Source organism: Dipodomys spectabilis, unplaced genomic scaffold, assembly GCF_019054845.1.
Source record: "Dipodomys spectabilis isolate Male_0828 unplaced genomic scaffold, ASM1905484v1 ptg000526l, whole genome shotgun sequence".
Classification (NCBI taxonomy): Eukaryota; Metazoa; Chordata; class Mammalia; order Rodentia; family Heteromyidae; genus Dipodomys; species Dipodomys spectabilis.
The window spans coordinates 1,902,107-1,916,897 of NW_024871203.1; the positions used below are offsets into that span (position 1 = coordinate 1,902,107).

The 14,791-nt window shown below is 40.6% G+C and overlaps 1 protein-coding gene across 2 annotated transcripts in view; it reads left to right on the forward strand.

Moving 5' to 3' along the window:
* The window catches only part of Apoo (apolipoprotein O), a 49,859-nt gene that overhangs the window by 17,158 nt on the left and 17,910 nt on the right, over positions 1-14,791 (forward strand). For both annotated transcript variants that reach the window (XM_042670170.1, XM_042670169.1), the window contains exons 2-5: positions 910-1,026; positions 3,124-3,243; positions 6,122-6,176; positions 9,793-9,888. In XM_042670170.1, coding sequence (XP_042526104.1) covers positions 910-1,026; positions 3,124-3,243; positions 6,122-6,176; positions 9,793-9,888 — 388 coding nt within the window. The remainder of the gene's footprint in view (positions 1-909; positions 1,027-3,123; positions 3,244-6,121; positions 6,177-9,792; positions 9,889-14,791) is intronic.

Sequence of the window (14,791 nt, forward strand, 5' to 3'; positions counted from 1 at the left end):
AGTGGTCAAATAAAAGTCGTACATACTTCTTGTGTATAAACAGGACGTCTTAAAACATATATCCATTGTGGAATGCCTGAGTCAAGCTAATTAACTTGTACATTACCTCACATATTTACATTTCTTTGTGGTAACTAAAAGTGTTGAACTCATAGAAGCAGATAGTAGAGTGAGGAGCTGGGAGGTGGAGGAGAGAGTTGCAGAGATGTTGGTCCAAGTATATAAAAGTCATATTAGTTCTATGTAAAACTTAAACAGGAGGAGTAAGGTTGAGAAGTCTGTTGTGTACAATAGTGACTCTAGTTGATAAAAATAGATACTATATCCTGGAAAACTGCCGTCTAGATGGCAGGTGACCTTGAAGTTTCTGATGAGATTTTCATCGTTCCTGAGACTGCAAGTAGAGAAAGAAGGCTGGTCTGAGGGCCAGATGATGAGTTGGTTTTGGACTTGTTCCAAAGATTAAATGGACAGATACTACATATAGATTGATAATCTAGTTGTCTAGGTATAATTTTTTTTTGGGGGGTCCGGTCGTGGGCCTGAACTCTGGGTCTGGGCACTGTCCCTCAGCTTTTCAGCTCAAGGTTGGCGCTCTACCACTTGAGCCACAGCACCACTTCGGGCTTTTTTTTTCTTTTTATGTAGTGCTGAGGAATCGAACCCCAGGCCTCATGCATGCAAGGCAAGCGCTCTACCACTGAGCCACCTTCCCAGTCCCTGGCTTGAAATTTTAAGTCTGTGAGAACGTACATTTTATGTTCTGACTTCCTCAGTACTTCAGGCATGCACTTATTTCTCATAAAATGCAATATGCCTTTCAGGGCAGAAGTGAATGAAATTATGAATATGCTCCTGTTATTACTTCATAACTTGGGGAGAAGGCTTATGATGGCTTCTGTGTTTCAGGTAATTCAAAGGTCCATGGTGCCAGCCAGCCTAAGCCTGCTTACCTTCAAAGTCTATGCAGCAGCACCAACACCAAAAAAGGATTTGCTTCACAAAAATTCCATGAAGATCGATGAGGTAACGCCTTTTGAATGTCTGATTTTAGTTACTGTAAGGGTTTTTACAGGTTATAAATCAGTAGGACAGAAGATTTTGGTGTTTTTATTGGTGAAGTTCTGGAGATTAAATCCAGCACCTTGCAGATTCTAGCCCAGCACCCTATTCTTGAGCCCTCCCTTTAATCCAGATACTGTATATTTAAAAGGAAGAAATGTGTTTTCTTACACTTTGTTTTCTGTGTCCAGGTGTTGTGGCATAAGAGAGTGCGACTACAGAGTCCCACTTACTTGGGAAGCTCAAATAGGAGGGCTGAAAGTTTGAGGACAATCGAGCCTGCATAGTGAAGCCCTGTCTCAAAATAAAATTTAAGAAGGGTAGCGGGTATAGCTCAGCACACTTGGCTAGTGTGAGCAGTACTCTATTATTACAAAAAGGTTACCATTTCATAAGTCAGATGAATACGTACAATGTCACCCTGTTTTTCGCTTCTCCTCCACAGTATCCTCTGTAGTCTAATCTTACTGTTGCCAAGAAAATTACTAAGCTGATCCAGGCACCGGTGGCTCACACCTGTTAATCCTAGTTACTCAGGAGGCTGAGATCTGAGGATCACATTCGAAGTCAGCCCAGTCCTCAGAGACTCTTATCTCCAATTAACCATTCAAAACTCAGAAGTGGCGCTGTGGTTCAAAGTGGTAGAGCACTAGCCTTGAGTAAAAGAACTCATGAACAACACTCAGGCCCTGACTTCAAGATAATTACTAAGCTGTACCCTTGTCAGCAGATGAACTTTAATAATACTTAACTGAGAACATAATTAAGGAGTATTTTATAGATTTTTTTTTTTTGGTGTTGGTCCCGGGGCTTGAACTCAAGGCCTGGACACTGTCCCTGAGCTCTTTTTTGCTCAAATTGCTCAAGGCTAGCACTCCACCACTTGGGTCATAGCTCTACTTCCAGCTGCTTTTGTGGTTAATTGGAGATAGAGTCTCAGGGACTTTCCTGCCTGGGTTGGCTTCAAACCATCATCCTCAAATTTCAGCTTCTTGAGTAGCCAGGATTACAGGTGTGAACCACCAGTGTCCAGCCTTTTACAGATTTTTCTTTTTAGTGTGGAACCTGCCATATCACATTAGCTGATAAGCAAGACTCACTTTTCTAAGTAGCCTGACTGATTCTGGACCAATTATCAAAGCAAGAAAACGTTCACATTCTCCAAGAAACTAGAAACATGAATCCTTTCTGCTTCTTGTCTTTGAATTTGGCTATGGACAAAGCTACCTTCAGTCTCCCCTTTGGAGTTACTTGAATGATGTTTACATAAAGCTAATTAGCTTATCTTTTGCACTTTACTCTCTTCTCAAGCCTTGGGAACAATGGTTCAAATGACAGGGGTCAGAAGTCAGCCAGCAGTGGCTGTGAGAAGTTTCTACTCTGAGGGGGAACAAACTGTCTCTCCTACTTTTCATGAGTCCACACTGTTCATTCTCACTGACTAACCAGTTATTCATTTACTTTCACATGTTTTTTTAAACCTCCATATACCCTTTAGAGTAGGAATAAGGAACCTATTTTTCTGCCAAGAGCCATTTGAATATTGATAATAACATTTGAGGGCCATTACAAAATTACCAATATAGGCAAGAGGCTGTGAGCAGCAGATATTTCCTACCCTTGCATTAGAGTTATAGAATCATTTTTCCGAATGAAGTCTGAGGTACAATGCCACATAGCAGAATTAAAAAGAGTTAAGGGTGTAGTTCATGCTAGAGTGCTTGCCTTTTGTGCTCGAGGCCCTGCATTCAGTCCACAATACCACCAAAAAATACAACAAAAACAGATAGAAGGGAGCTGTTATGCTTCCTAGCAATGGATTTGGAGGGCATAGGACATTTTGGAGGCCTGCTCCCTTTTCCTTGTCCTTATCAAAGCAAGGTACAACGATCATCGGAAATCAAGTTATAGATTTCATATAACTCTTATGGTCACTGAAATTTATGGATTAACAGAAATATTATAGTATTTCTAATATTTGTATGTATACCTACAAATGATGGCTTATTATATGATCTCATTAATGGATATGATGTTTTGATTTTGTTTTAATATCTGCAGCTTTCACTCTACTCAACTCCTGAGACTCACTTTAAGTATGTGGAGAAACCAAGAACCCAACTTGAAGAAAACATCTCAGAGCTTCGACAGCAGTTTGAACCATATACAAGTTGGTGTCAGGTATGGCTCTTTACAGTCAGTAGTGAAAGTCTGCACTGAGAAGAGTCTTAAGTTGACTACATGTTTTTGGAAAATAGCAGAATAGAGCTGGGCATCCGTGGCTCATGCTTATATTCCTAGCTCAAATCTCAATATCATGGTTTAAAGCCAGCCTGGGCAAGAAAGTCCATGAGATTCATTTCCCATTAACTGTAAAATCTGGAAGTGCATCTGTGGTTCAAGTGGTAGAGTTCTAGCCTTGAGCACAAAAGCTTAGGGATAGCACTCAGACCCAGAGTTTAAGCCCCAGGACTAGCACAAAAAATGGCATAATAGAAGACCCAAATTAAGGGTTCCCAACTTGCCAGGCACTGGTAGCTCATGCTTGTAATCCTAAGATTACAAGAGGCTAAGATCTGAAGATCACAGTTCAAAGCCAGCCTGGGCAGGAAAGCCTATGAGACTCTTATCTCCAATTAACCATCAAAATGCTGGAAATAGAGCTGGGCAAAGTGGTGTATAGCCTTGACCAAAAAAGCTTAGGAACAGTGCCCAGGCACAGAATTTAAGCCCTAGGACTGGCACCCAAAAAGAAAGACAGATAGAGATAGACACGTAGACAGATAGACAAAGAAAGAAAGAAAGAAAAAGAACGAAAGAGAAAGAAAGAAAGTTAAAGAAAAGAAAGAAAGAAGAAAGGAAGAAAACCTACAAGTCAATGTCTAGAGTGACATCCTAATTCTTTTGCTAGCTTAATCCTTTCATTGTCCAAGTACTGGGATCATTCTTTTAAATGGCCTTAAATAATAAATGATGACCTTGCGGGAGAACTGAATATCACTTCATTAAAATCCAATATTATTTTTTTCCACCCATTAGAGAAAGAAAACCTACATATCAATGTCTTTTGCTAGCTTAATCCTTTATTTGTGATGGTACTCAGGTTTGAGCTCAGCCTTGCACTCTACTACTTGAACCACAGCTCCACTTCTGGCTTTTGTAGTTAACTGAAGAATCTCACAGACTTTCCTGCCCAGGCAGTCTTCGGACTGTGATCCTCAGATTTCAGCCTCCTGAGTAGCTAGGATTATAGCCATGAACAACTGGTTTCTGCCTGGTTTTTGTCCTTTTGTGGGTGGAAAACAGTTTGTAAGTGGTAAGTAGTTCCCTAGTGACAGACATATTCAAGTGATACCCCTGTGTCTTATTCACCTTCACTACAGAGTTCACTTATTTTCACTATAGAGTTCTTGAAGGTGGGTACAGTCTGGTTGTCCTCCAAACTGAGTTATTTGCTCTTATGTCACATTATAGTTGGTTATTCCTGCTTCAAGTGAGTATGTTCCAATTGTAGGCCCCCAAATGGGTAGGGAACCTTTTCTCCTAAGGGCCATTTGAATATTTATAACAGAATTATCAGGCTATATAAAGCTATCAATATCGGGAGATGGGTTATAGGTAGCCAATGAGAGCCAGCCAGAAGTGTACATGTCTGTCCTGCAATGTAACAAAAGGTTTTACAGACCTTATATGGCCCTTGGGCTGGACGTTCTCCCCCTTCCTCCCCATGCAATGACAAATTAGGAAATAGAGTTAGTAACAAAGACTGATTTAATCTCCTAGGGACAGAATTCGCTCTGTAATTATCAAGAGGATTGATTTTTCTGTTTCCTTCCGGTTTTTTAATTTTTATTTTTTTGGTTAGTCATGAGGTTTGAACTCAGGGTCTAGGCTCTGTTGCTAAGCTTTTTTTTGCCCAAGACGAGCAGTCTATCACTTCTGGTTTTCTGGTGATTAATTGGAGATCAGAATCTTTCAGACTTTCTGCTCAGGCTGGCTCTGAAGTGCCATCTTCAGATCTCAGCCTCCTGAGTAATAGATGACAGGCATGAGCTACCAATGTTCCGCAGTTTCCTTCAGCTTTTTGTTTTTTGGGGGGGGGGGGGATCCGGTTGTGGGGCCTGAACTCTGGGCCTGGGCGCTGTCCCTCAGCTCTTCAGCTCAAGGCTAGCGCTCTACCACTTGAGCCACAGCGCCACTTCTGGCTTTTTTTCTTTTTGCTTATGTGGTGCTGAGGAATCGAACCCAGGGCCTCAGGCATGCAAGGCAAGCGCTCTACCGCTGAACCAACCTTCCTAGCCCCTTCCTTCCGTTTTAAGAGTGAGAAGTCTGGCGGTGAGAAGGCTAATGAAGAGAGTGAATAGGATAAACGTCGTTGAAGTTCTTTATATACATATGGATGAAAATAGGACAACAAAAGCTGTTGAAATTATTTTAAGAAGGGAGAAAGTGATAGATTGAGATTGATGGAGTGCATTGTATACATGTGTGGACATGCCACCATGAAATCCCTCTCAGAATGAGAAGTTTAAAAGTTCTCAGAACCACCATCTTGGGCATCTTTGCTCCCTATGGCAATAGTAAGCCATTCTTCCAAGTAGTTTGTAGTGAATAGGACATTGCAAAAGAAAAAAAAAACCCAGAAAACAAGAAAATAGGTTTCTGTTCAAAAGCTGTTAATAACTGATGCTAGAACTTGATGGTAGAGTGCATGAATAGCCTGCCTGAGGCCCAGCACCAAGAAAATGTCAACACTTTAATAATATATTCAGTAAAGGCAAGTATTTGTATTTGTGCCAGTCCTGGGGTTTGAACAGTCAGGGCCTGGGCTACCACTCTACCACTTGAGCCACAGCTCTACTGCTGGCTTTTTTTGGTGGTTAAATAGAGATAAGGGTTGCACAAACTTTTCTGCTCAAACCTCAATCCTCAGATCTCAGCCTCCTGAGTAGCTAAGGTTAGAGGTGTGAGCTATGGCACTGGGCTAAGACAGGTATATTTATTCTGTTACTTTCTAATCAGCCTAGCCTACTTACTCCATTTCTTTTTATCTTCTTAGGATAGATACTGTGAAACTAAGCCCAAGGTGCTGCGTATGATTCAATGGGGGTTAGGTAAGTTGATTTTTAGTTAGACATAATGAGTTACTTCATTAACATTGAACTGTTTAACTGGTGTTCCATGAATGGGCTGTGGAAATTGTATGAAGAATTTTAGAGGAATGTGATTTTTTTTCTGGAAAGATCAATTATTCTCAGATTACAGAGGACTAATATCATCTAAATGGCTTCTGCATTATTAGGATTGTTGGGCTGGCAAGTACTGATACACTAGATTTTTTTTTTTAAAAATGAGACCAGAAGTAGTGGCTCATATCTGTAATCCCACCTACTTGGAAGGTGGAGAATGAGAGGCTTATGGTGTAAGGCTAGTCCCCACAAGAAGTTAATGAGACTCCCATCTCAACAAACAAGTGGGGTATGGTAACTCATGAAGTCTAAGCTATGAGGGAACCATTGGTGGGAGGATGACAGTCTAAGACTGCCCTGGGGGAAAAAAGCACAAGATTCTACCTGAAAAATATCCCACAAAAACAACACCCACAAATATCCCACAAAACACAACACTTTCCAAGTACAATGTACACACACTAAATCATTGGTATATTTTCATAATCACAGTAGTTCATTTGCACTACTGTTGTCACATGCTATAGAAGTTTAGAGGCAGAAAGGAACTGCCCTGGGATCCTGGGAAATATCTTATTGCATAATGAGAAGTGTGCTTACATGTTTTCCATTTGGTTTTCATTGCTCTTGATGGTTTCTCACTTATGGGCCACTTATTACATGCACTCATAAACTGAGTTTATAGTCTATGTTCTGAGCTCAGTCAGAACTAGTAAATTAATAGAGATAGTGATACTATTTCATTCCTCTTGCTAGGCATCTCAGCAAATCAAAACCTTGTTTGTACAAGGTTTTGTGTGTGTGTGTGTATGTGCGTGCGTGCGCGGGAGCACGCATATGCGCATGCCAGTACTGCAGCTTGACCTCAAGACCTTGTACTTTTACTTGGCTTTTTCACTCAAGACTGGTGCTCTACAACTTCAGCCATACCTCTGCTTCCATTTTGCGGGATTTGAACTGAGAGTCTCTCAGATCTCAGCCTCCTGAATAGCTAGGATTACAGGCATGAGCTGTTAGCACTGGTAAGATTTTAATCGTTTCTTGATGGAACAAAACAAATGTGTGACTAAGGAGGTCTCTTCCTTGTCACTTGTCTTTTTCCATTGATTCATCGCAGTAGACATTGTTTATAATATTTTGTCTTTTTTTCCTTCTCTTGAATTCTTTTTTTTAAGATTTTTATTAGCATTTATTAGCTGTGTAAAAGAGTTTCATTGTGTCAGGCACTAATGGCTCATACCTATAATCCTAGCTATTCAGGAGGCTGAAATCTGAGGATCGTGATTCAAAGCCAGCCTGGGCAGGAAAGTCCATGAGACTCTTATTTCCAGCTAACCCCAAAAAGCTTGAAGTGGAGCTATAGCTCAAATGGTAGAGTGCTGCCCTGAACAAAAGATGCTGAGGACAGAGCCCAGGCTCTTGAGTTCAAGTCCTAGGATCACCCAAAAAAGTTTCAATGAGATATTTCCATATATGCGTACAATGTGCCCCATCAAACTCACGGCCTTCATCACTCTTCCTCATCCCGTCCTCTCCCCCTTCTTAAAACAAATTTTACTAGATTTCATTGCTCTTTTTTCATGCACACAAAGACTCTTAAAGAAACATTTTATTATGAGTGGTGGTGTATGCCAGTATAGCCAGTCCATTTTCCAGCAGTCATAGCTAAGTTATGTTACCAGAAGCCAGGCTTTCGCTTCAAGTACTGTCTTCCCCAGTCTTTGTGATTTACCCACTTTGGCCTAGCTTGCCAAAGCCAATCTGGGTATCCTCCTATCAGCTGCTCTCTGTGCATGTTCAGAGTTCAGTAACACTTAACTAGTAAGAATAAAAGGAAGTAGGGAATTGCTTCAAAAGACCTAGACAAGAAGAATGAAAATTCAAAGTAGGTTAAAGGGCAAACAATTGAAAAAAACAGATGGGAATAATGCATGCAGAGCATGAAGTCTTATAATAGATTTAAAATAATTGCCACACTTCTCAAAGAACCTAGGGGAAAGAAAATTGCCATGTATCTGGGTTATGTGAGGGAAAGGATTACTATTCTAGTTATTAGTTCAGTTCAGCTGACATTTGTTAAGTCTCCATTGTGCCAGCCATTAAAGATCAAAGTTGATTAGGACTGTGGTCAAAGCCAAGCACCTATTATTCTAACACTTGGGAGGCTGAGGCAGGAGAAGCACAGTTCTAGGCCAGCCATAGCAAGATCCTATCTCAAAAAGTTATTTAATTATTTTAGTGTTGACCTGGGACTTCCCCTGAAGTCCTGGGTGCTACCCTTTAGCTTTTTTGCTCAAGGCTAGCACTCTATCACTTGAGCCACAGTGCCACTTCTGGCTTTTTTTCTGACTAATTGGAGATAAGACTCTCATGGATTTTCCTCCCTGGATGGCTTTGAACAGCGATCCTCAGATCTCAGCCACCTGTGCCTGGCTTCAAAAAAAAATGTTGAAAAGACAGCAGTCAATCATGGATATCGATGTACTCAGTCATTCTCAAGATATAGAGGAAGGAGACTAGTTGAGTAAAAATTGGGGAGACAAGCTGTTAGGGAAGGATTTCTGAGGTGAGTCCACAAAGAACAGTGTTAGCCACATCAGGGCTGTGAAGATGGGACACTGGGTATCAGTCTACACAGCCATCAAGGTGGGAGTTAGCACAGAATTTTCCAGAAGGAGGTGTAAGCAAATAGGCAGTGCTGAAGATGAGGTTGAGGAAGAGACATGACAGTTTTCTGCATCAGGACCTGGCTGATTTCATTTGTTAAGCCATCAGCTCTTAGAAGTGATTATAATAGGTACCTGTTGGATAATTGTCCACTATTACCGCTGGGAGGAGATATGCGTAGGTCTATGCAATCTACCATTAAGGAGCTTATGTTCTCTGTGAGGAGTCACAGAACATACACCTGAATAATTAAATGTGAGGAACCAAATATGAGTTGCTGAATATAATTAAATGTGAGGTACTAAAGTCAACTGGGACTTTAGAGGAGGAGGAGGAGAGGCTGATGAGATAAGGACCCACACTGGCTCTTATTTGGTGAGATTGGTCCAGAGGAGAGAAGAGGAAAGGAAGCATCATGCAAATTATCCTAAGGTATGCTTAGGCACAGTAAGAGGCTCACATGTTGTATTTTCTTTTATTTATTACTTATGCTGTTATCACCAACAGTGGCTACTTCCTACATGAACTTGTACACCATAAGGATACTGATTTCTCCAAGTTTAATGTATTTGGTTCCTGAAAGAATATGTTGAAGAATTTGAGCAGATCTAGGCAGGATAGCACATGCCTGTAATCCTTACACTCAGGAGGTAGAGGCAAAAGTGTTGTGAGTTTGAGGCCAGCCTGGGCCGCATAATGAGCCCCTGTCTGAAACAACACCAACAATGACCAAAAAAAAGTCTATTAGCAGAAAGCAAAGAATGTATGGTTTGCATCCATTAGATACTGTATATACTAGCTATATGTAAGACTTTTTGTTTTGTTTTTTAATGAGCAATTTGTGGAATTATTTCCTGATCTGCTTCTGTTGTAGATAGCTATAATTTTCTCCAAAACGCACCTCCTGGATTTTTTCCAAGACTTGGTGTTATTGGTTTTGCCGGATTTGTTGGATTTCTCTTTACTAGAGGTAGGTGAAGTTTTGTCTTTATTAATTTTTTATTTTTTTAGCTGTTCATGTGGGAGGGAAGATAAACATTTAGTTCTTCTCTTTTTATTTTAAGATACTGAGTTGGTTCCTGAATATGGCCTTCGTAATATATAATTAATATGGTGGTTAGCAATCATTATTTGACTTTATATTTGACTTTAAGCATACATATATAAATTGCATACTCTTGGTAAAAAAAAATTATTCTTAAAAATCCCATTTACTTGCTTCAATTCCTATTGCTCTTTAGTATAGTTTTTCATGCCTAATCAAAAAGCTTTCTGAGTACTTCACCAACCAAGCTACCAATCACAATAAACTTTTTCTTAAATACAAGTTTATTATTATTAAGGTGTTGTACAGAGGGGTTACCATTCAGAGGTCAGGTAATGACCAAGTCAGGCATATTTCTATTTGGACAATGTCACCCCTTTTTCACGTTCCCTTACTTTTCCCCTCCTACAATAAATTTATTATTGAGAGTTTATTAACTTGATGTGTCATGTTTATAGTCAGTGTTGATGTAACAACTTTAAAATGCTTACAATTAAAAGTTAATGACCAGTGCAGGCAGAAAAGTCTGTAGGACTCCATCTCCAATTAATCAGCAAAATGATGGACTGGAGGCATAGTTCAAGTGGTATAGTGAGAATGTAAGGCCCTGAGTTCAGAACTCTGTTACTGACACCAAAGGAAGGGAATAAAAAGAATTTTCCAAGAAATACTGTTAATTAAACAAATGCATCTCTTTTAGCTTCTTAGAATTCTTTCTTTTGATTCAGTTAATGTGAAGTTAATTGTTTTGTTAATTTGCTTTTTTCTCTAGACATACTTTCATTATCTTAAGAGTTAATGTTTATCGAGCCTAGTATTTTCTGAAAGGAAATCAAGTATTATGGTTTGTAGCAGTATCAAGTAGATAGTATTTTTCCCACTCAGTTCAACAAATACTATATGCATATGATTTTTATCTAGCAATGAGATGGTCCTTTCAGAATCAATACTAGGGAACTATTTGTCAAAGAACTGCGGGATTTATTATTTTTATTATTACTGTTAAGAGGAAAAGTTCAAACTAAGAATGTGGCTTGTATTTGTAATCCTGTCTAGTTGGAAGGTTAACCTCAGGATGATCATTGTTTTGATAGAGGCCATTCTAAGCAAAAAAGTGTATGAGACACCATCTTAGCCAATAAAAAGCTGGGGGTGATTGTTCACCACTCTCATCCCCACTGCATGAGAAGTACCAATAAGAAGATGGTGGCCTAGGCCAGCCTGAGAGAAACAATGAGACTCATATTTGAAAAACAATAAAAGCAAAAAGGACTGAAAAAAAAAAAAAGTTAATGAATTAGCAAGTTAAAAATAGTACTCTGGGAGCTTGAGGGTTGGGAAGAGTTCAGTGGCAGTGTACTTGCCTAGTGAGTGCTGGGTTCAATCCCAAGCACCAAAAATTATTACTACTTTCCATTGCTTGATTACAGAATAAAATTAGAAATAAAGGCTGGTAAAAGGCTTTTCTCTGATGAAATTAGTTTTTATGAACTGTTTAGTTTCACTGATTGTAAGATATATTGACAATTTAAATTTAATTGTAAAATATATTGATATATTGATAATATAAAACTTAGATGTTGCAAAAGTGCCTAATAGAGCTATCCCAATACAGAGAATGCTGTAATCTAAACCTCATGAAAGAGAACCATATTTTGATACGTCTCAGTTTAGAACTCTTCCTCTTTAGGCATTATGTTTATTTTCAAGTCTGGAGGGCAGGTGTACTGTTGCTGCTCACAGTTTCCCTATAATATGAACACCTGTTATAGTCTCCAGGCCGTCCTCCCATCTTGAAAGTAGTAACTAATAATAATAATAGGAATAGTGCTAGACACTGGTGGCTCACGCCTGTAATCTTAGCTACTCAGGAGGCTGAGATCTGAGGATGGCAGTTTGAAGACAGCCTGGGCAGAAAAGTCCCAGTGAGGCTCTTATCTTCAAATAACCACTCAAAAGCCAGAAGTGGAGCTGTGGCTCAAAGTGGTAGAGTGCTAGCCTTGAGCAAAAAGAGCACAAGGACAATGCCGAGGCCCTGAGTTCAAGCCTCACAACTGACTAAATAATAGTCATAGTAATAATAATATTTCTAGATCATTTTTAGTAGTCAACTGCCAGCCAACATTTTTTCCACAAACTTCTTCCTCTGTCTTTCTTGCAAAGCTATTCAGAAAAAGGGTTCCCATTTCATTTAGACAATGGTTGGGATTGATAGGCATCCCACGGCCAGGGTGCTAGTGTAGAAGGGCCTGGGATGATTATCATCAGAGGAGGTCACCAAGCAAGGGGACCAGGGTGATAAGCATGCCTTTGGATGGCCAGAGCAGTATACAGATGCCTTCAGGGAAGTTGGTACCTTAAGCTGGCAGTTGCAGTATGAACTCAGGGGTCCCTCCTGATAAGGTTCCTTGAGTGCATCTGCTAAGTTATGTGAGTAGCATGCCCATGACTTTGGCAGCAACCGGAGGCTCACAGAGAGATGGCTGTTATCACTGGTGACTTCCCTACACCTCTCACTGGCTTTGTGGGAGGAATGAGTATGAAGATTGAGGAGAGGAATATGCTCATACCTCCTTTCTGAGGTTCTGGGAAGGCCCTCCCGCCCAGCTCATTGAGAGGTCTGGCAAAAGTTTGTGGTCCAAGACCTACCACTTGTGGGGGGCTGGGAAGGTGGCTCAGTGGTAGAGCGCTTGCCTTGTATGCCTGAGGCTCTGGGTTCAATTCCTCAGCACCACATAAGCAAAAAGAAAAAAAAAAAGCCAGAAGTGGCGCTGTGGCTCAAGTGGTAGAGCGCTAGCCTTGAGCTGAAGAGTTGAGGGACAGCGCCCAGACCCAGAGTTCAGGCCCCACGACCGGACCCCCCCCCCCCAAAAAAAAAAAGAACTACCACTTGTTACCTTTCCCAAGAGAGGTGAAAAGGGCTCCTAGATGGTACCCATTTGAACTACCCAGGTGCTCAAGTGGACATGAGAGACCCCAGGGTACCAGGATTTTCTTTTCTAGGATAATCATATACTTTCAATATAGGCAATAAGACTTGCAGAAAAATAATTAACCGGCTGGGCATCAGTGGCTCACCCCAGTAATCTTAGCTATTCAGGAAGCTGAGATCTGAGGATCATAGTTCCAAGCCAGCTGGGGCAAGAAAGTCCATGAGACTCTTATCTCCAATTAATCACAGAAAAAGCCAAAAGTGGCCCTGTAGCTCAAGTGGTAGAATGCTAGCCTTGAGCAAAAGGAGCCCAGGGACCGGGCCCACTTCCAGAGTTCAAGCTCCAAGACTGGAAAAAAAATCAAGTTTAAAACCAATTTCCACCACTTCTATTATTATGTGTATGAGCCCATGTCAAAAACAGTGTTCTCAGTGGAGACTATTTCTTGGATCAAGTTCATATGCTTCTGTTTTATCCCTTATCAATTGTTTTTCCCCCTGATTCTCAAGTTTCTCTAAACTCATCATCCTGCTGAGTATTTTCATCACTCCTCTTCTCCATCTGCTCCTCAGCTCTATCTCCTCCTGCAGCTGGCTTGAGATCTCAACACAGCTGTTTTTCCTTGAGCCCCCTTTTTTCATTTGCGCCCCCCTTTTCCTGGATTTCTGTGTTGTCTTCCCTTCATTTATCCTGCCATGTTCTTAAGCTGCATGCTTAAATCATTTGCAAAAAAGGTCTATTGGAGACAAATTTCCCAAGACCTTGAGTGTCTGCCCTCATACCAAGGGACAGCTGGGATAGTGATGGAAATTGCTTTCCATTGAAACTTCGAAAGATGTACCTTCTAGCATCTGGCTGTTGCCGATGGAAATGTAGATTACTAGTCTGGATGCTTGCTGCTTCTGAAGTGACTTTGTTTTCCTTCCTAGAAGCTTTGAGGGTCTTATTTTAATATCTGAATGTTCTGAGAGTCTATGGTGCCATAAGTAGATGTGGATGTTTCCATTCCTTGGTTGGATATTTTGGTAGTTCGTAGCCTTCAGCTGGAGGATGATATCTGCTTGGTCTTTGACAATGCACTCTCTTTTTCCTTTCTGAGCTCATTAACTAGCACATTGATTTTTTTTTTTTTTTTTTTTTTTGGGTCCGGTCATGGGGCCTGAACTCTGGGCCTGGACGCTGTCCCTTAGCTCTTCAGCTCAAGGCTAGCGCTCTACCACTTGAGCCACAGCACCATTTCCGGCTTTTTTCTTTTTGCTTATGTGGTGCTGAGGAATCGAACCCAGGGCCTCGGGCATGCAAGGCAAACGCTCAACCACTGAGCCACCTTCCCAGCCCTGTTTTTTTTTTTTTTTTTTTGTTGGTCATGGGGCTTGAACTCTGGGCCTGGGTGCTGTCCCTCAGCTCTTCAGCTCAAGGCTAGCACTCTACTACTTGAGCCACAGCACCACTTCTGGCTTTTTCTGCTTACGTGGTGCTGAAGAATCGAACTCAGGGCCTCATGCATGCAAGGCAAGCTCTCTACCACTGAGCTACCTTCCCAGCCCCAAATTGGGTTATTTTTAAATGACCTTAAATGTCTCCTATATTTCATAATTATTTTATTCATTTTGAGTATTTAACTTTTTCATTTTCATGAGCTTTTCCTTGTTCTCTGAATGTCTCATGTTTTTCATTGAATTCTTTTTTTCTTTTAATGTAGTAGCTTCTTGAATTTATTTGATCATATTTAATAACAGGTTTAGTTTTGTTTTGAAGTTCTATTTCCTGTAGGGTAAGGTTTTTTTTGATTTTTTTTTAATTCTTGCTTGTTTCTGTCTTTCTCTTTTATGTTGTAGGCTTTCCTCCAAAGTCTTGTTTGTCTGGTCATGTTTCAGAATGAGGCAGCTGAAACA